Genomic DNA, 21058 nt, shown 5'->3' on the forward strand with positions numbered 1-21058 from the left:
TTACCCATCAGCCATGGAGACGGGGACTGCAGAAGCCACGTGTTACAGTCATTGTTTCTTTTGTACCCACTTGGAGCCCTGAATGCTGATGAGGGTGTGGTGAAATGTATACACCTACACTGTTAATTAGTATTAATGTTACTTTTTTAATTATGAAAGTTTTCAAGTATGCACAAAAAATAGAAATAATAGTATAATGAACCCAAGTACTTCCAATCTAAATTCAAAAATTTAGATTTTTTTTCATACTTTATCCCTCCCCTTTTTGTATAATAATTTCAAAATAAGCCCCAGATATCATGTCATTCACCCCTACCTACACACCTCACTGTGCATGTTTTAAAAACATGGCCATAACCCCATCACCCTTCTCATACCTAACACACTTAAGCATAACAGTGTATCAGCTAATGCCCAGTCCGTATTATTTGAATGTCTCCAATTATCTAAAGACTATCTTGACATTAATACATTTTTGGGGACTTGTAATATGAAGCAAAATAGGACAAGAACCTTAAAAATGTTCATACTTTTGGACCTAATTTGGCTATTCCTGAGGGTTTATCATAAGGGAAAAATTCAAAAGATGACAAAAGCGTGATATTCTTTAAAGAATTTTCATAACAGTGAGAAGTTGCAAACAATTCAGGTATTTAGTGCATCAGCCAGGGTATGCCTGGAAAACAGAGCCCTCGCCAGCAATCCAACAGTGGGAAATTAGAATAAAGAAGTGACTACAAAGGCGTTGGGATATGTAGCAGTTCAAAGATCCGCAACAGCAGGAAGTCTCTACCACCCCTAGGGTGGAGGGACAAAGGAAGAGAGGTGGTACCAGCCTGGAAACTGGGGCCACATTGGGAGGGACGTCTGAAGCAGTCAGAACCAGAGAGGGGACACAGCCATTGCTGAGACGCTGTCAAAGCAGAGATGGGGAGAAATTCCCCGGCTTCTCCCTTTCTCCTGTCCTCCAATCTCTGGCTAGTGTTGCCTATTGGCTGAGTCCAGCCAGAAGCAGGGGATGCTGGGAAGTTTTCAGGGTCAGCTCCCTGCGATACAGAGGTGCCCCCTCCCCCAGGGAGCCCCCTCAGTCTGGGAGGTCCTCGAATGGATCTGAGGTACATGCCTCGGACATCAACAGGGGCCCTAAAATCCTTCCAGAACAAGATTAAGGCTAAATAAAAATACTGAACCAAAGGTAATTATCGTCAACTCTCTGTATCTGCAGGTTCCGCACCTGAGGATTCAACCAACTATGGATTGAAAATAAAAATCTGAACATGTATAGACCTTTTATCTTGTCATTTTTCCCTAAACAATACAGCATAAAAACTATTTAGATGACATTTACATTGTATTAGGTATAAATAATCTAGAAATAATTTAAAGTATATGGGAGGATATGCGTAAGTTATATGCAAACACTACACCTTTTTATATCAGGGACTTGAACATCTGTGGATTTTGATATCTGTGTGGGGTCCTGGAACCAATCCCCCTGGATACCCAGGGACGCCTGTACTGACTTATGACACATCCACGCAATGTGTTCCTTGACCATTTAAATGACAATTATAAAGATTGCACAGCAACATAAAAAACACCTATACTGAATTATAATATGGCATCATTACTCTACTTTTCATTTTTTATAGTACCTATCACTTTCTAACACTAAAAATAAATCTACTTACTGCTCACATTTATTCGTTGACTTGCACACCCCTTCCTACACCTGCTAGGAAGTAAGCTCTATGAGGGGCAAAAGTCTCTGGTATTTTGTTTATTGATGTAGCTCAAGTGTCTAGAACGTGCCCGAAACATGGAGGGGAGTGGGAGGGAGATGACAGGAGTTAGGGGTGGGAGGTGGGGGGTGGAGGGGAGGAAGAGAGGTGGCCCTGGCTCACCCCTTCACCTAGGAGAGAGCAAGTGGAGGAGGGAGGGCTGAATGTCCACTGGACTGAGGTCTCCATCTCCACATAAGCGTCCACTCCAAAAGGGAAGACAGAAAACCTCCATTCTAATTCTGAAGGACTCACTGTGGCGAGATGAGCAGAAGCCCAGACCTACAGTCAGCCCTGCCGCTGACTAGCTCTCTGCCCTTGGTCAAATTACCCAACCACTCTGGGTGGTTCTTTATCTATAAAGTGAGAATAAGAATACCTGTCTCAGGGGGTGGCATGGACAGCATGGATAGTACCCAGCACAGGGATGGGCACATAGTGAGTGCCCAATAATGCTGGTTTCTTTAGTGTTTGCCCATCCTTCCTTCCTCCTGGGAGCCCCAGCCAGGCCTGGCGCTGTCCGCAGTGCTGAAGACATCCTGTCCCTTTCTCCCTCCCTCCTCTAACCACCCCTCTCCCTCATTCTCTCCTTCCTTCCTGCATGCGGCTCCCCAGAGCACTAGGGTCTGAACAGATCTAATTCTCCAAGTGGCTTGTTCGGGCCCCTGAGGGGGACAGGAAGGGAATGAGCCATGCGTGAGGCACTCCCCAGGCAGGAGTTAGGAAGCAGGAGTGGCAACGGTGCAGGCTGTGGGGGGACTGGGACGCTCTTCCCCAGGCCAGAGCCTGCTCTGAGAGCCTGACACCTGAAGACCTCGGTGCAGGAGACTTGGAGCCACAAAGAGGCTGCGAGTGACTCCGATGGTGCAGCATGGCAGGTGGGTCTGGGAGCTGGCTCTGAAGGGAGGCAAGAGGAACCAGGCTGGGGTCAGGAAGGCGACCCTTGGCTTCAGGAACCAGAGGGGCCCTGACTTTGACAGGAACCCCACCCCGTCCCTCCCTGGGCTCCTATTTTGGTCATTCATCCTCCTGATTTTGGATATTCATCTATTAATTCAGCTAAAGGCATTTTAACTTTTTGGGTTATGGTCCTGTGGAACTGACTAACTGCATGAGCTTGGCTCCATGAGCCAAGCTAGCTGTGGCTAATCCTTGGTGCCCATCTCCCTGAGTCTAAAAATGCAAATGGTCCCCTCTAAGAGGGTCGCACTGTTGTGTCTGGAGGTGGAGGCACTGGATGCTCTCCCGCTCTTGATGGAAGGGTTGGAAGAGGGACATGACCAGCTTCAGAGACAAAAATCACCTGTCTCCTGATTTTTATTGACACATAGAATATCAGAACTGAAGGATCTTTGGAGATCTAAACATCTAAACCAAGTTCTTTCTGTACAGCTGGGGAAACTGAGGCACTGGACGGGGTATGGGTTTGGTCCCCCAAATCTGTGGCAGAGGTGGGGCTAAAAGCTGGCTCCTGCCTTGGCCCAAGGGTGTTCTGTTGAGGGCCTGGGCACTTTGAGAGCCCTGCAGACTGTCAGCTGTAGAATTTTGGGGGCACCGAGCAGGGCCAGCAGGGCCAGCAGGGCCAGCAGGGCCTGGGGCAGGGGAGTCTGCTGCTGCTTTGCTGGACCAAGGGAAGCCACATGCCTCTCTGTGCCTCTGTGACCCCATCCGTACACAGAGGAAGTGGTTTAGAAGTTTCTGTCTCCAAAGAGCCTTCAGCTCTGATGTTCCAGGTGTCAATAAAAAGAGGTGATTTTTTTCCTTTGGCTAGGAGGCAGGGAGCCAAGCTCCAGCCCCAATTCAGCCCTAACTGGGTGAGACCTTGGACAAGTTGCTGTCCGGTTGAGAGTCACAACTTCCTTCTCTGAAACAAGAAAAGGAAAAAGTCTCCTCTCAGAGCCTCTGGGAGGACCGGGCAAAGAAGTGGATTACAGGTGCTTTGGGAAGTACAAACTGAGGGGAGAGGTGGTGGCTGTCATTATTATCAGAAGTGCATGATTATATTCCCAATGGAAAATGATCAGCCATCTTTGAGTCCAGAACCCGCCCAGCTGCTCTGACGGATTCATCTGGAGGGGTGGGTGGAACTCACCCCGGCTTTTAGGAGACCACTGTGAGCATCACAGAAAGGAGAGGGCCAGAGGCCGACAGAAGAGCCTCGAGCTGGGAGAACCAAAGCCCTGTGGGCCAGCGGGGCCAGGGATGGCCAACCCTGCACCCTGGCTGCTTGGCAGATGGGGGCGCAGAGGCCTAGAGTGGGGCAGGGGCAAGACGGGGCCCAGAGTCCAGGCCTCCCACGTCCCTGTCCCGCTCTCTTTACATGGCACTACACCCGCCTCCCCTCAAATATCTAAAGGTGGTGATGACGATGACCATGAGAATAATTCCATTTAGTAAGCACCTACCTACTCAACCCCACTGTGGAAACTCTACACATTTTAGTTTTCACAGCTCTAGCATGTAGTTATTCTCATCTCCATTTTACAGATGAGGAAACTGAGGCTCAGAAGTTAAGTATCTTGCCCAAGGTTAGGGGCTAGTGAGTGATAAAATAGGGTGGATTCTTCTCTGTGGTTCCAAGGCCCTTCTATTGCCCTGCACCGAACATAATTTGTAAAGAGCTACTACACAAACCGGCACTGCTGGCATGTGGCGGTCACGTCTTACACTCCTGACCTACATGTCCTAGTGTAGGATTCCTCCTCCGGGAAGCCCTCCGTGAGCCCCTCCTCAGGCCACAGTCCACAGGCTAACCCCCACCCCGGCTCCTGCCATCCTTCCACCTACGCTCACACTTGCGGGCAGCTCTGCCCTTGTCTGGGACCTCCCTCTACTAGCTTGGCAGTTCCTTAAAGGTGAGATTGGATCTTTCCCTTCCTGGGGCAGCTGTGGTGGCAGACCGCTGGCTGCGTAAGTGGTGTAGGGAGAAGGCCGGCTGAGCCTGCGGGCGGAGAGTGGGCAGCGGCAGGGAGGCAGCAGAGGCCAAGCAAGAGTCCCAGGGTGTCAGGAGGGGCGAGAAGGATGGGATGAGGTGGGGAATGTGCAGTCCAGGTGTGCTGGGCAGGGAGGTCATGGGTGGGGTGGGGACGAGCTGAACTGACTTGAGTCAAACCCTATCTTTCTGCTAACTCCGTGTCGGCTTGCCTTAGTCTCCTCACCCGTATGATGGGCATGGAAAGACGGCTCTGTCTGAACAGCTCTGTGAGGGAGATCAGAGAGGGGACATGCACGTGCACTGTAAACCCTCCAGTCACAGTCCCCACGAGCACCACAGTGGGTGACACCCCGTACCTGCTGTGTGCGTCAGCTACCAGGGCCCGCTGAGTCCAATAGAATCAAGCGCTGTGGCGTGGTGCTGGGCTTGGGGGCAGAGCAGGGGAGGCCCAGAGGGCACCAGGGGAAGTGCGCCCACGTTGGAGGATGAGTAGAGGAAAAACTCATGGTAATAGGTTCTAAGAGGTAGGATTTACTGAACACCTAAGTACCAGGGACTGTGCTAAATGCTTCACATGATGTCACCTGATCATCACAATAACTCCGTAAACTAAGTCCACATTTTACAGAGCAGGCAAATGAGGCTCAGAAAGCGTCAGAGGTTGGTCCAGGGTCACATGGACAGAAAGAGGGAGGCAGCTCTGTCTCCGTAGCCCGCACGTCACGAGAGTAAACTCGGGCACAGGACTTGGCTGGGCCTCACGAGGCTGTGAGCCAGTCCCGGGAGGATGCTGGGCCCCCGGGCTGGGGGCCTTTAGGGATCATGGGTCCCAGTCCCTCATCTTACCAGTGAGGAGACGGGTTCTGGGAGGGTTGTGTGCCTCACAATCACACAGGAAGTGCAGGCAGGAAATGCTAGAAAGCAAACCATGTCCTTATCCCCCCTTTCCCAGGGCTGCAGAGGGGCTTATACCCTGAAGGTTGGGACTAGATGCTGCCGTACAGGAAGACCTACCTGCCCTGCCAGGGCCCGTGGGGGTCCGCTCTCAGTCATCCAAGGAGAGCCCCTTCCCTGCCACTTCTCTCTGTGGTGCCTTGGGGTGCCCTCCTGGGGGCTGGCTCTGTCCCCCACCTGGCCTGGGGTCAGGGACCTTCACCCTGGGGGTGCTGGGTCCCTGGGACTGTGACGCCATCTTTGCCTGGGGCCCTTCCCAGCGTGGCTGCACAGCTGGCTGTGGACCGAGCCAACCGGGACTCCTCACCCTTGCTGGGCTCACGGCTGGCTTCCGTGGTCCTCCCCACAGGCTGTGACACCCCTCACGCCCTGGCCACATTCCTGGCCCACAAGAACACCGTAGCTGCTTTTGTGGGCCCTGTCAATCCTGGCTACTGCCCAGCGGCAGCCCTGCTGGCCCAAAGCTGGGGCAAGACCCTCCTCTCCCGGGCGTGTGGAGTTCCGGAGAGAGGAGGTGAACTGGCACCCACCTTGCCTTCCGCTGCCCACGTGCTGCTGTCCATCATGAGACACTTCGGCTGGGCTCGCTCGGCCATTGTGTCCTCCCACCAGGACACCTGGGTGGCCACAGCCCAGCAGCTGGCCACAGCTTTCAGGACACATGGGCTGCCTGTGGGGCTGGTAACCTCTTTGGGGCCTGGGGAGCAGGGGCCGTGGAGGTCCTGAAGCAGCTCTGCACCGTGGGCGGCCTGAAAAGTAAGTACACGCAGGTGTCTTCCTGCTGTGGGCAGCCCGAACTGCATGTGGCCACTGTGGGCGCTCCTTCTGCATCAGACGCTGGGCTGAGCACTCGACAATGGCCCTGCCTTTAACCTCACAACAGTCCCGTGAGCTAGGCCTGCTGAAGTCTCCATTTTTCATCTCGGAGAAGGCAAGTAACCAGCCCAAGTCACACCTGGCCAGCAGTGCAGCTGGGTTTCGAGGTCTGATTCAAGTGTGGTTGTGGAGTAGGAGCAAAGGGCATTCTTGGTTGTTGCTTGGTAAAATGAAGGGAATGAGGGTGTACTTGAACCCCGGAGGGGAGCCAGGGCCATTTTTAGTTTTGTGGAGTTAAAGTCATTACCTTCATGGATTCATTGATTGATTGATTGCTTCCTGTGTTTATCAAGTCCTCTCGTGCTGGGTGCTGGGTTGGCACAGTGACCAGGGCAGACACAGTGGCTGGTCTCCAGGGGATGACTGTGTGAGGGGGAGACAGGTGTGTAAGCAGGTGGCTATGACAGAGAGGTGGGCCATCCCAGGGAGCAGAGGCCTGCAGAGGCAGAGGAGGCATGGGCGGGCCCTGGGGAATCTGAGGAGGCTTCTTGGAGGAGGTGACACTGACTAGTCCTTAAGGAAGTAGTTAGGCAGGGAAAGGGATTGAGGTGGGGGAGGGGAGAGGTGGCACGTGGAGGGCAGAAAGGGTCTTAGAGTTAATAATCTAGATGTTTCTTTCAAACCATGGGTTGTGGCCCATCTAGGTCAAAAAATCAGTTTGGTAACTCAAGACTAGCATTATAAAGAAAGAATGAGAGTGGAATAGAAAAAGAGAGAGAGAATAGAATTGAGTAGAATCGATTCAAATAGAATGGAATAAAAGTAGTAAGCATGAGAGTGCTTTGCAGACAGCAAGGGTAAGTGTGGTTCTATGAAGCTTCCTCTCAGCGTCCTCCAGCTTTGCATGCTCGGTTTGTGAGTGTTCCAGGGTGCAATGTGTTTCTTACCATGGCGCGGTGTGCCTGACCTTGGCTGGGCTCCTGGGACATGGAGAGGAACTGGCTGGGCCTCAGCGCTGAGGAGCCCCGTCTGGTGGGGAGACAAGTGTGTGTGCAGGAAACAGGAGCCCAGAGCCTGGGGGAGCAGATCTGTTTGACGGTGGGAAGGGCTTCACAGAGGAGGTGACACGAGGGCAGGGCCTGACAGTGAGAAGCTGATGGGGGAAAGGCATTCCAGCCAGGGGAGTGGAGCTAGCATGCTGACGGCACTAGGGGCACAGGGAACAGCTCAGTTCTGCGTGGCTGGAGCGTAGCAGCAGCGGATGGGGCCATCAGACTCCTCCACCCCTGCTGCAGGGGACGGCGGGGCTGGCAGGAGGGAGTCAGGAGGTAGAGTGGTGAGGGGCACATTCTCTGGAGTCAGGTTGCCAGAGTCCCACTGCCGCGCCCCCCCACCCCCCGCCCCGCTGTGTGAGCTTTCTGTGCTATAGGTGCTTCAGCAATGACATGAGGCTAATCAAGCCCCCACTTCGTAGGGCTGTGAGGATGGGCTGGCTACTGCAGGTAAGGCTTAGAACAGCGCAGCACACGCGAGCACAGAGACGCGGGCTCTCCCGCCGGGCGCTTTGCTCCCCGGTTGTGCGGATCGGCTCCCCCTGGTGGCCAAACGCAGAACAGTGCTTCCAACTCGGGAGAGCAAGGGGCGTTTTGCTGAGAAGCCCGCCCAGAGGCGCAGATGGGGCACAGGCCTTGGTTCTGTTTCCACCCAGTCCTGGTGGATCTTCTTCTGAGGCCTTCCCCAATATCCAGGGCGTGGAGAGGGTGGTCCGTGGCTCGTGCCCCACACGGCACAGCCACCCAGGGCCTCAGCAGAGGCGGGGGCTGCAGGCTCCCAACTCCATGTGATGAGGGGTCCTCAGGCTCCAGCAAGGAGACCCCTAGGCTTCCTGGGTGGATCCATTTTCCGGGCTTTTCTGGAGAAAGGGATCATGGTAGGAACCTGGGCCACATCCAAAACAAGTGGTGGCCCTTTACTGGCTGTGATTGGAGCCCTGGTCAGGGACCCAAGAGGGGGAGAGAGAAAAGACGAGAGGAAGTACAGTGTGGCTTGGGCAATGGCTCCCTTCTGTCCTGGCGCCTGCGGATAAAATCGGCTGCCTTATTATCAAGGGCTATTTCTTTTACTAGGGAAAAAGCGAATGTATCCATATCTTCTTAGACCTTGGGGATGCCACCCAGGGCCATAGTTAAGATTACAAGCTGATGATAATGAGCAAAATGTGGTCTACCGTGCAGTGGAATATTATGCAGCCATGAAAAGGAATGAAGTACTGACACATGCTACCCTAAGGATGAACCTGGAAAGCATTACTCTAAGAAGCCAGACATAAAGGACCACATATTGTATAATACAACTCCATTTGTAAGAAGTGTCCAGAATAGGCAAATCCACAGAGACAAGAAGTAGATTAGTGTTTGCCTGGGGTTCAGGGGAGAGAGGAATGGAGGCCATTCCTAAATCACCACATATGCTCACATGTTTGTGAATCTCTGAGCAGGGAGAGTATATAGGTTTCCCCCACTTGGTTGACCCCTGAACTGTTTTTGTGAGGAGGGCTGTGGCAGGCAAGGCTTCTATCTTTCCTGCTTGGGCAAATGCTGGTGTCCCTGGTTGGATCCAAGTTTTCTAACTCACTGGGAAGCCATCAGAGAGGCTGCTTTCTGCTTATGCTTGGTCCCTTCTGTTCCTCCTCCATCCTCCTCAATCCTGTAGTCTTGAGAGAGAGAATGCATACAGTTTTCAAGTCCATGCTATCACTTAGGTTGGGAAACAGGCATACATACCTAATTTGTGGAGTCAGCTACAGTTCATTCACTTATTCATTCATGGTGCTTTCACTCACTTGTTCACTCATTCTTTCATGCTCTCATTCATCCATCCATCCACTCATCCATCCATCCATCCACCTACCATCCACTCATCCATCAACCCACCATCCACTATCCATCCATCCGTCCATCCCCCCACACTCATCCATCCATCATCTACACAACCACCATCCACCATCCATCTATCCACCCACCTATACACCCATCCATCCACCCACCCACCATCCACCATCTATCCATCTATCCCCTATCCACCCATCCATCAACCCACCATCCACCATCCATCCATCCACCCACCACCATCCACAATCCATCCATCCACACTTATCCATCCATCATTCACCATCCATCATCCATCTATTCATCCATACCATCCATCCATACACCCACTCATTCACCCATCCGTCCACCTACTGTCCACCATCCATCCATCCATCCATCCACACCCATCCAACATCCCTCCATTCACCTACCATCCACCGTCCATACATCCATATATCCACCCATCCTCAAAGGGCCCCTGGGGGCTGCTAAGGTGCCCATTTCCCTGGCAGGTGCGGGAGCTTCAGCATGAGAACGTTGCCACCTGCTTGGGCTTTTTCATGGCCCCTGGGGTCAGTGCACTGCTACTGGAGCACTGCCCCCAGGGCAGCCTGGAGGAACTGCCACAGAACAAGGCCCTGCCGCTAGACTGGACCCTCAAGGCCTCCCTGCTGCTGGATTTGATCCATGTGAGAACCCTCCCCAGGCCTGGAGCTGTGGGAGCAATGGGGAGGGCCGGGAGACAGAGAGGCCTGGATTCCCCACACCTGGGCTCTCCCGACTGTGTCTAAATGCGGAATACCTAAATAGCGCGGCCAAGGGGGAGGTGAGCAGGAGGGCTTCCTGGGGCCTGTGGGAGCTCTGAGAGCCCCAGGGTCCCTCTTACTCAGCACAGACCAAATGGACCCCCATATGTGCACCCCAGGGCATGAGGTATCTGCACCATAGACGTTTCCCCTGAGGCCGCCTCAAGTCCAGAAACTGTGTGGTGGACGGCCGCTTTGTGCTCAAAGTCACTGACCACGGTTATGCAGCGCTCCTGGATGCTCAGCGGGCTCCCTGGCCCTGGCCAGCCCCGGAAGGTCAGCTCAGGGTGGGCAGGGAGCTGCCAGTGGGTTCTGAGGTCTCTGTTTACTCCTGGTGCTGGTAAGGCGGGGGGAGCGGGGGAGATCTCCAGTTCTCTGGCACTTGCTGCACCATGACCTTGAGTTGATCGCTTTTCCTCTCTGAAAGCGTTATGCTCTTTCCCTGTGAATGGGGAGAAGAGAAGCACCTTCATCCTCCCAGGGTGCAGGGAGGCATGAGGATGCCACAGGTGTGAAGCACCTGGGCCATCTTGGCCCAGCCGGGGAGGTCAGTGGGTGACAGGGGCGGCCCTGCCCTGTGATTGCAGAGCTGCTGTGGACGGCTCCTGAGCTGCTGCAGGGGCCTGCAGGCTCCGGGCCAGGCATGCTCAAAGGGGACATCTTCAGCATTGGCATCATCCTGCAGGAGGTGCTGACGCAAGGCCCGCCCTACTGCTCCTTGGGACTCTCAGCAGGAGGTACAGGGTCCTCTCCCCCGTTCGGCTTGTCCCTGGCTGGAGTTTCCTCATAGTCGGGGAGCTCTGTGACCATCGGCAAGTCTGACCCTGAAAATAACCACATAGACACAGACCTAAAGTATGACCACGAGAACCGGGTTTCCTTGACTTAAGCCAGGCAGCCTTCCACGACTCGGCCAGAATGGCAGCTGACCAGCTCCAGGGGCTAATGCCATTAGTTTCTGTGTGAAAACCCCAGCCCCTTCCGTCCTCCCCAATGTCACTGCCATGTCTGCTGGTGCTCATGCCCTGACTGCACCTCCCCTCTAGCCCAGCACAGACTTTGTGTCTGTACAGACCTCAGTCTTACCTGGGCTGTATCACTTACACATATCCTGTGACCTTACACAACTCCCTTACCCTGTCTGAGCCTCAGTTTTCTCATCTTTAAAATGGGAATTTAAAAAAATGTGCCAGATGCTCAGTATTTGGGGGCTTGGTTACCTGCTCAGGTAGGGCTCCTTCAAGAGCATGTCTGTCCCCATTCTTCTGGGTGCACAGGATAATCACTCACACCTTCCCCACCGTCACCTGGCCTGTACACATTTTCTCTTTTCTGCCCCAGTGCCAGGGCCCAACTCCAGAAATGTATCCTCCCTTCTGTGTTCTCTGTCGGGGCTCCCTGGACCCCAGGCTGCTCTTCCAGTTGTCCCCACGGACACGCTGGCACCTCAGCCCATAGAGCAGGGCAGTGACAGAGCCGAGCCCTCCATCGCCTCCCACCCCGATGGATAGTCTTTAGCTCACAGGAGGCCCGGCCCCTTCCTTTCTCCGCACAGCACTGCCCACTGAATAATGAGCATTCCAGGCCCCAAATTTATGAGGTGGAGCAGTGGGAAGGAGGGGGCTTTATCCGGCCATTTGTTCAACACTCCTCAGCTGCCTCCCCACGTCTGCCTCTGAGGCAGGGACGGGCCCAGCAGATGGATCTGCAAGCCATGCTACCAGTGCAAGGCCCTCCAGGCAGGGACCCAGACCTGGAACCCTCTGGCCACCTCAGATAGGGCTGTCAGTGCAGGGCCTGCTTCCTGGGGTGTGCCTTCTCTGGCCTCAGGGAGCGCAGGATTAAGGACACAGGATTTGGGGGACACCAACCCAAGCCCAGCTCCATCCCAACTCCCCTGACTACTTTGAGTAAATCTCCTTTAGGCTCTAAGCCTCAAATTTCTCTCTGTAAAGCGGGAAGCATGAGGCCTGCCTTCCAAAGCAGCTGTGAGGATGCAGGGAAATGCTTTAGCCGGATGCCTGGCACACGGCGGTGCTGGGTAAACACCGGCCTGGGTGTGTCAGGGCTGCGCTGATGAGGGGGCCGCGGGCTCGCTCCTGACTCAAACATCTTTCTCAGCTCCTACATGTGCAGGGCCCTGTGCAGTTTGCAAAGCACTTTCACGTGCATTGTTCCATCAGACAAGCCTGGGAGGTGGGTAATTGCCCCCTTTTCAGAGCTGAGCTAAGTGAGGCTCAGAGAGAGGAAGGGACTTCTCAGAGGGGAAGCAGTGGCATTGCGGGCGGAAGTCCCTGATCCGAGTCCAGTGCTCTTCCCTAAGAGCTCTTGTAGTCACCCACGGAGCATCCTCCCAGGCCCGCCAGGCCTCCGGCAGCTGTCAGCACGGGTGATCAATCAGCGGTGGCTTGGGCGCCGACACCGCGAGGGGAACACGAGGCCTGGCCTGGCCTGGGGCAGAGGGTCCCAGCATGTTCACATACGCAGACCTGATCGCATGTCAAAGAAGGTTGGGGCCTCACATGCTGCTATTTGGCTTTTAATATCCGCTGACAGAAAATACCTGATGACAAAATCTGCTCTGAGATCAGCGCCACTTTGAAGTGGATTTGTGTAGTATTCATTACGGTGCCATCGGCGTACTTTTGAGAAACAGTCGTACATGTGTGCGTGATGTGTTATTGGTTCCATCTGCACACACTCCCTTGTGAGCACACCCAGCGTCCCAGGCCGGCACTCGGAGGCCGGCGGGGGTCTGACGCCACAGGCTGGGAAGCTCTGGGCGGAGGAAATCGCGCAGGCCGGGCGGAACCGGCCCAGCTCTCGTGTCTGCTTTTTACCGCCCTGTGTGGGTGCCCTGCTTCACCCCCAGGAGCCTCAGTGTCTGTGTCTGTAAAATGGGACAGTGACTCCCACACTGTCCCCAACAAGAAGGCCAACTAAGGGATGGGGAGGGGACTGAAATCCAGAGAAGTGTCTCCTCGCTGGCTCCAGGGGCTCCCACCTCCCTCACGAGAGGAGGGTCCCAGCCCGCCCCAGAGGAGATTAACCTGCTCTGCCTCGGAACAGCCCTTGGGGCATGGGCCATTATTATGCCCACTTTATAGGCGAGGAAACTGAGGCTCAGAGAGAATGTAAATGGATAATCTAGAAGTCAATTCTGATCCAGCGGCCCGGAGCCTGAGCTTGGTGTCAGCCCCTCCTCCTCCCAGTCTACTGTAGACTCTCCCAGCTCCCCCGGCTCTCCAACAGCCTCCCGAGGCAGGGGTTATAGCATCAGTTGTTAGGCGGGGAAACTGAGGCACAGAGTAATGGCAAATGGCAGAGCCAGCAGTAGGTCTGTCTAACCTTGGCTAGGTCTGGTGTGGGGACAGGATGACCCAGGCAGGGTTGACTTGGGGAAATAATAACGATGATGATGATGGTGGTGGTGACAAGCGGGCAGTCTTGTTCACACTTGTGGGCAGTTGGCACCAGCGTCCGGGTGGCAAGGTTGGAGGAAAGAGCCACAGTGTCAAGATTTCAGGCACAACGGTGGGCACCACTGGCAGCAGAGCAGCCGTAGCTGCTGCGGGGCCTGGGGGTGGGGGAGAGCATTTTAGGTGCCAGGCCCCTAACGTCCGTCATCTCCTCCTCGACACCCCTCTTGTGAAGGCAGTTTATTAAGCTCATTTTACAGATGGGGAGACTGAGACTCGGAGAGGCCCCCATCCTGCCCACCATCTCATAGGAAAGTGGTGGCCGATCCAGAATTCAAACCCAGCTCTCCCGGCTCCCAGTCTGAGACCCGGGCCCTGGGCACACCCTGGGGCAGACCCAGGAAAGCAGCAATGTCACTTCCACTGGCCAGCCACGGCCTGGACACAGGAGACAGGAGCTGAGGAGCATCCTTAGGGCGCAAACCCCACACCCCTACAGGCCTACCTTGCCCTGCCTTTCAGCATCCGAGCCAGCCCTCTCCCGAGAGCCCTCCCGGGACCTCAGGCCCACGGCCCCCTCGGTGTTGGCTGCAGAAATCATCAGGAAGGTGGCGTCTCCCTCTCCTTTGCTCCAGCCGCTGGTGTCCCCTGACCAGGGGCCACTCGAGTGCATCCAGCTGATGAAGCAGTGCTGGGAGGAGGCTCCAGAGGACAGATCAAGCCTGGACCAGATCCACACCCAGGTGAGTGCTCCCGGAGGAGCAGGTGCTGGCAAGAAATGGCCCATTCGTTCCGCATACTTTGCCCAGTGTGAGCCCCACGCTGTCCCTGGGACCTGGAAATGCCATGCCATAAGGGGCAACCGCCAGCACCACCACCCCTGAGGTCCACCCTCTCAGGAGACCTCTCTCAGGATCCTGGGCTCCAGGGACGCTTGTCCAGGTGCCTTTCTGGGTGCCAAGCCCTGAGCTCAGTGCTGTGCTTCCTTCGTCTGATGCTCACGACAGCCCTCTGAAGAAGCAGTGCTATGATCTTGGCTTTGCGGGAGAGATACGAGGCCTGGAAAGGTGAGGGGACTTGCCCAGCTTCTCTGTGACAGCGTAACAGTGAAAGGGGGGGCTGCAGTCCAAACCCAGCTTTGTCTGTCTGCACAGCTGTGCCAGGAACCCCACCCTGCACCGGGCTCCTGGCACCTGAGCCGAGAGGCCATGTGTGGCTGTGGAGACAGCGCCACTTCCTGAGTCAGTGAGAGGAAGATGTGAGGGGCCCTGCGGAGCCCCAGGCCTGCCTTGGGGACGGCAGCAGGAGGGGCGAGGCAAGCCCCTGCGAGTCTGCAGGGTCGCGGTGGAGTGCGTGGGCTGACCCAGCTGGCTGATGGCGCCCGGGGGCCAGCCCCTCAGGCCCGAGGTGACAGCTTCATGCCTCCCCCGCCTGCCCTCCCCGCCCCAGCCACAGTGGAAGGTTGCCAAGAGAGGTTCAGCGAGCCAGAGAGGACATCAGCACAGGTGATGAGGGAGTGAGAAGCCGCAAGGCAGACAGAGAAGCCCACAGGTGTCCTTTGAAAAGCCCTCCTGCATCCCCTCCCCGCCTTAGCTCCAGTACTGGGGGGCCCACTTCACAGAGACAAACCTGCCCTCGGAGTAGCAAGCTCTGAGTGTCACTGTGAGGGTGGGCAGCAGAGCGAGGACGAGCCACCAGCTCTGAAGGCACCAGGCTGGAATCTTTCCGGGTGATTAGAGATCGCCGTGGCCAGCGAGGCAGGGGAGGAGCACTTGCCCAGAGTGAGAGGTGGCTGTGGGCAAGGTCTCCTGCCTGCGCACACTGTGATCAGCATGAAGACGGAGGGAATCACAGCACGCTGGGGGGCAGGCTAAGGGTCAGAATGCCTGGCTTCATGTCTGTCTGCCGCTCACCTCCCGTGTGATCTTGGGCAAGCTCACAGCCCTCTGGAGCCTCAGCCTCCTATGTGCTGTCTGGAGAGATACACTGATCCTGGCCTCACTCTCCAGATAGGCGTGATCATCAAGTGAGATAACTAATTACTAAAAATGTAGTTCTCTGAGAAGGAGAGAATAAGGAGAAAGAACACTGACATTAAAGGGAAAAGACCTGACTTTATATTCATTTCCCATTGTTCTGGGAGTACTAGCCAATGCAAGTAGATAAGAAATTGAGCACTGGAAAGGAAGAAGACAATGATGGTTATTTGCAGATCCTGCGAGTGTGCTCCTGGGCAATCCGAAGGAACAATGGAAAAGATATTCCAAATGATAAAATAATTCAGTGGGTGGATGATGGTAAAATTCATATATAAGACTTCAGTTTGAAACTCAGTTCCACCACTATGTGCTTCTTGGCAAGTTATTCACCTCTCAGATCCTTTGTCTTTTCATTTATAAGACGGTGACCCTCCATGCAGAGGTGGCCGTGCAGTCAGCTTCAGTCCTTGCTGGTGTCTCAAGGTCAGCAGCTGTCACACCTGCCCTTTAAAGCTCGTGACTCTGCTCTTAATGGACAATACGAAATAGGTGCACTTCAGGGGCGGCTGCCACTCCCTACCTTGCAGATATTTGGCTCAGAGAAGTGGTATTAATGGAAGTTGGGTGTGTATGCCTACAGACAGACAGACAGACAGACACACACACATTCAAGATGCCAGATTAAGACAAGAATGGAGCCCTTCACTTTGACCATCATTGATTTGCTTCTCCTACTGACTGCACTTCGGGAAGGTGCAAACCACATCAGGGAAGGTTCTAGTAAGTCTCCCTAGGAAACCTGCAGCCAGATTTCCTGTAACGTTGTTGTTAAAGGTGCAGTTTATGACCACACATAAGTGTCCTCATACAGAGATCCATATATATAATCTACATGTATTCTTTCTACCTAGTCACCCATCCATCAATTTACCCTTTTGTCTGTCTATCCATCCATCCATCTGCCTACCCACCTATCTGTCAGTTGATCTATCTATCTTTAAGAACAAAGAATGCCTATTCTGCAGCGTCGTAGTGAGAACCAATGCGATAGGGCTGTTTTTGTTAACAGCAATGCTGCACTGGCCACGGGCTCCTTTGCAAAGTCCTCTTCTTGCCTGCCCACCCCACACAGAATTAACCCATTTCTCCTCGCAGACTGTGCTTCTCCCTCGTCAGAGCCACTATCTCCCTGTGTACTTACATGTCTGCCCCCCACAACAGTGCAGCTTCTCCAGGCAGGGGCTCTGTCTGGTTCATTCGGTGGCCCCGGACTCCCCAGCTGGGGGCCAGGTGTGCTGACCTTCAGGGGTGCACTGGGATTTTTCTCCCATCTTCAGTTGAAAAGCATCACCCAGGGCAAGAAGGCCAGCGTTGCTGACTCTATGCTGCGGATGCTGGAGGACTTGGTCCAGGAGCGGACCGAGGAGCTGGAGCTGGAGAGACAGAAGACAGAAAGGCTGCTCTCCCAGATGCTCCCTCGGTGAGTGGCCCCGACAGCTCGCGTGTGCTTCTCTCCTCGGCTCTGAGCACGGGACTGGGACCACTGTGGGTGCTCAGTAAAACTGGGTTCCATGAATTCATTCAATTCATTCATTCATGTTTACTTATCCAACCTACTTTCATAGAGCCCTCAGCATGTGAGGGACTGTGGTGGGCAGGTGAGTGTTGAATTTCTGCTCTCTCACCCTTGGGGGCAGGGAGGGGGCCACAGTGCCCCCATCTCACTGCAGAGGAAGTAATGTCCAGAGAGGGACAGGCATTTGCTGCAGGGCAGCCAGCACACCAGCGGACCTGTCCCAGATCCCCCAATGCTCAACCCAGAATTTCCTCCCAAATATCCCTCCCTAACCTCCAAACTACCAAAAAGGGGCCTTCCTATCTTGTGACTCCCGCCCCTCCCATCCCTTCAGGTCTGTGGCCGAAGCTCTGAAAATGGGGGCAACTATGGAGCTGGAGTATTTTGACCAGGTTACCATATACTTCAGTGACATTGTGGGTTTCACCACCATCTCAGCCCTCAGTGAACCCATTGAGGTGGTGGGCTTGCTCAATGATCTCTACACGCTGTTTGATGCTGTTTTGGGAAGCCATGATGTATATAAGGTGAGAATACTGGGAGGCTGGCATCCCCCGCCAACTACTGTGTCCATATTGTACATTTACTTCCATTCATTTATTTGTATCAGTTAGCTACTGCTGTGTAACAAATAACCCCCCCAATGTAGTAGTATAAAATGGTAAGCATTTATTATTGCTCACAAGCCTATGGGTCAGCTGGAAGGTTTCTTGGGACTCATACATCTGTGGTCAGTTGTGGGTGAGGTAGGCAGTTCCTCTGATCTTAGCTGGGTTCTCTCATATTTCTGGAGCCTTGGCTGGGAGAACTCAGTTCTGGTCCACAGAGTCTCTGATCCCCCAGCAGGCTAGTCTGGGATTGTCTCCATGGTGTGGTAGGGTTCTGAGAGAGAGGACAGTGGTACACAAGCCTCTCCAGCTGTAACCTTGAATCAGGTACATTGCAATTTCTGATGTATGCTACTTGTCAAAGCAAAAGACCAGCCCAGGTTCAAGAGGTGAGGAAATAAACTCTACCTTTTGATGGGAGAAGCTTCAGAGTCCCACTGCAATGGCGTGGGTACAGAGAGGGTGGGGAATGTGGGCCATCGTGTATTTAACTGACCACGGTGTTCACCTGCACATTGTTGGTCCACCCAGCCCTTCAATATTTGCATTGGCTGGTTCTCCTGCGCCCGACCCTGAGCTGGGCATGGGCAGGCTTGGGAGTCAGCTCCTGTCCCTGCCCTCAAGGAGCTCCCCGTCCTGTTTGTACAAGGTGATGGCCCGCAGTGAAAGTGATGATCTGGGGAGGAGGAGGCAGACAGGGCCCCAGCCCAGCTAGGGGCAGTGGTGTAGAGCAGGGACGACTTCCTGGAAGAGGTGCCATCTTCTCAGCATTGCCCAGTCAGGACACGGCTTCTCACCCTCCCAGACATGGTCAGGAGCTCTTCTTTGATGTTCTCGTAACTCCTCCTGCATAGCACTTTATGGTTCCACCCTAAATCACTGTCCCCAGTGCCTGGCAGTGTCCAACACACAGTAAGTCCTCAGGAAATATACGTTGATTGAGTGAGGAGAACACTGGAGCCCAGAGAGGGAAGTGACCTGCCTGAGGTCACACAGCTGGCAGGCAGCAGAGCCAGGACAGGAACCTGCTGTGTCCACCATGTGCTCTGTGTACTGCACCACATTGACCAACGCTGACCCGGAGACCTGAGCCCCCGACATCCAAGGGTGTGGCTTCCCTCCTGTTCCCATCCAGGACCCCATGCCCCGGCCTGGCCCGCGCTTCCAAAGCATTGTCTGAGCTTCCCTCTTGCCTCCAGAGCTGCCCTGGCCCCCAGGCCCCAGGAAAAGATTCCTCATCTCATCTCGCTGAGTCCCCAGCTTTGATCTGCCCTGAGTCACCCCGGCCTTGTCTCTTCCTTCTCTGCTAATCTTTGCTCACACGTGTCCCTCCCAGCTCTGAATCATGCCTTCTGATCTGCTCTGAACTCTGGCCAGGAGGTCTGCATCTTTCTGGCAGCGTGAGATGACATAAAACAAGGCCCGCTTGCTCCTCCAGATGTGGGGAAGCAGGAGGCCCCTCCTCACGATGTGCGAGCGCGTCTCTCATCACTCACGCCATCCGCCTCGGTTTCCCCTCCATCCCGACAGGATCTGGTTACTGGCTTTAATCCGCCTGGGTTGGGAGGCAGCCAGGCAAGCACTTCCTGGTCTGTAGGGGTGTGCGGTTCCCTCCGGCGCTCGCTGCATGAGCACTTTTACGGACTTAACTCCCTGTGAGCTCTGGGGTCAGAGAGGACTTGCCCCAGCTGCTCAGCCCGGGTGTGAGTCTTGCCCTGGCCACACTGCTGCACAACCCTGGGCAGGTCACCTCTCTGAGCCTCAAGTTCTAGGTGGAGACCATCGGGGACGCCTACGTGGTGGTGTCGGGGCTGCCTCGGCGCAATGGGAGCCGGCATGCGGCTGAGATCGCCAACATGGCCCTGGACGTCCTTAGCTCTGTGGGCGACTTCCGGATGAGGCCCGTGTCCGATGTCCCGGTTCGCATCAGGGCTGGCCTGCACTCAGGTATGGGCCAGGGGCCTCCAGCAGGATGGGCCAGATCAGGCTCCCAACCATCCTGGGACACCGCTGGGACACTGCTGGGACACCCCCAATGGCACGCTCCTGGATTTCTGAGGTTCTAAAACTCTATGATCAAAACGGTTTATGTTTCTTTTTTCCTTATATTATTTTAAGGTTCTGATATGTTACATTCAGAGAATCTGTGATGCTCAGATTCATATATCTTTTTTTTTTTTTTTTTTTTTTGTCAAGGTCATTTAAATCCATGTTGAGAAGCTGATGGTCTGAGGGAAGAGGCAGGACAGAAACCTGTGGTCATGCAAATGACTAAATGTTTGCTGAGCTGGGTCTGGGAGAGACCCCAGAGTCTATAGCATGCCCATCCCATCCCCCACTCATTCCTTCCTCCGCGGCTCCCCTCCCCTGCAGGATAAAGTGCACACTCACTCCCCACATAGCTCCCAAGTGCCCTGCTAATAACCTCTCCAGCCTCATCTCCCACCACGCCCTGCGTGGCCCTCCTCCTATGCTCAGCTGCTTGCAGCTTCCTGCACACCCATGGGCACCTGCCTCTGTGCCTTTGCACATGCTGTTCCCTACACACTCATTCTCTCATCCTTCGAGCCATAGCTCATGTATCGCCTCCTCCAGCAAGTCCCCTGGGCTGGGGTCCTTTTCTGGGCTGGCACGGCCCTGATGCTTCCCCCCTACAGCCCAATCAAAGTTTACACATCTCTACCCACCAGCTGGGAGCTGCCCAAGAATGGAGACTGGCTCTGATTGATCTATCCCCTCCCCACCCCCAGTCCTCAGTCTGGCACAAGCATCCTCTCCTCCTGGATATTGTTGGACACTCCAGATAGCATTATCCTCCCCAGGATGCACAGTGGGGCATGGCAGTGGGAGTGGGGAAGGGTGAGGCTGTCATTGGGACCTCTCTCTGGTCCAGGACCTGCTGGGGCTCACTGGGCACATTTGTGTCTCAGGCCCCTGTGTAGCGGGGATCGTGGGTCTCACGATGCCTCATACTGCCTCTTTGGGGATACTGTCAACACCGCATCCCGGATGGAGTCCACAGGCCTGCGTGAGTGTCTCAAACTTCTGTCCTGCCCAAGGGGAGGGACTCTCTTTCTCAGTTAGTAACCTGTGCCACTGGCTGTTTGGAACAGTGCTTAGCAACCACATTGCCACCTGATGACGACATACCCTAGTAGTCAGCCAAGCAACTGGAAGGAAATGATGTATGACGTTGGTTCTTTTAATTTTCTACAGAGGTTTTGTGATGAGCTCATGAGGGAATTAGTAGAGAAAATAGTGACTCAAGACACAGGAAACCTGGGTCCTAGTCCTGGCTCTGCAACTGGCTTGCT

The 21058-nt window shown here is 54.5% G+C and overlaps 1 protein-coding gene across 1 annotated transcript in view; it reads left to right on the plus strand.

The window, feature by feature from the left end:
* Window positions 1-21058, plus strand: part of LOC138384821 (guanylate cyclase 2D-like) — an 83065-nt gene that overhangs the window by 61281 nt on the left and 726 nt on the right. The window contains 15 exon segments of the mRNA XM_069470486.1: window positions 5669-5860; window positions 5863-5915; window positions 5917-6373; window positions 6376-6426; window positions 6567-6645; window positions 7916-7988; window positions 9869-10045; window positions 10282-10438; window positions 10750-10899; window positions 14176-14324; window positions 16898-17040; window positions 17471-17663; window positions 19517-19691; window positions 20675-20710; window positions 20713-20772. Of these exon segments, the coding sequence (XP_069326587.1) occupies window positions 5669-5860; window positions 5863-5915; window positions 5917-6373; window positions 6376-6426; window positions 6567-6645; window positions 7916-7988; window positions 9869-10045; window positions 10282-10438; window positions 10750-10899; window positions 14176-14324; window positions 16898-17040; window positions 17471-17663; window positions 19517-19691; window positions 20675-20710; window positions 20713-20772 (2145 nt within the window).

Source organism: Eulemur rufifrons, chromosome 6 (genome assembly GCF_041146395.1).
Source record: "Eulemur rufifrons isolate Redbay chromosome 6, OSU_ERuf_1, whole genome shotgun sequence".
Taxonomy (NCBI): domain Eukaryota; kingdom Metazoa; phylum Chordata; class Mammalia; order Primates; family Lemuridae; genus Eulemur; species Eulemur rufifrons.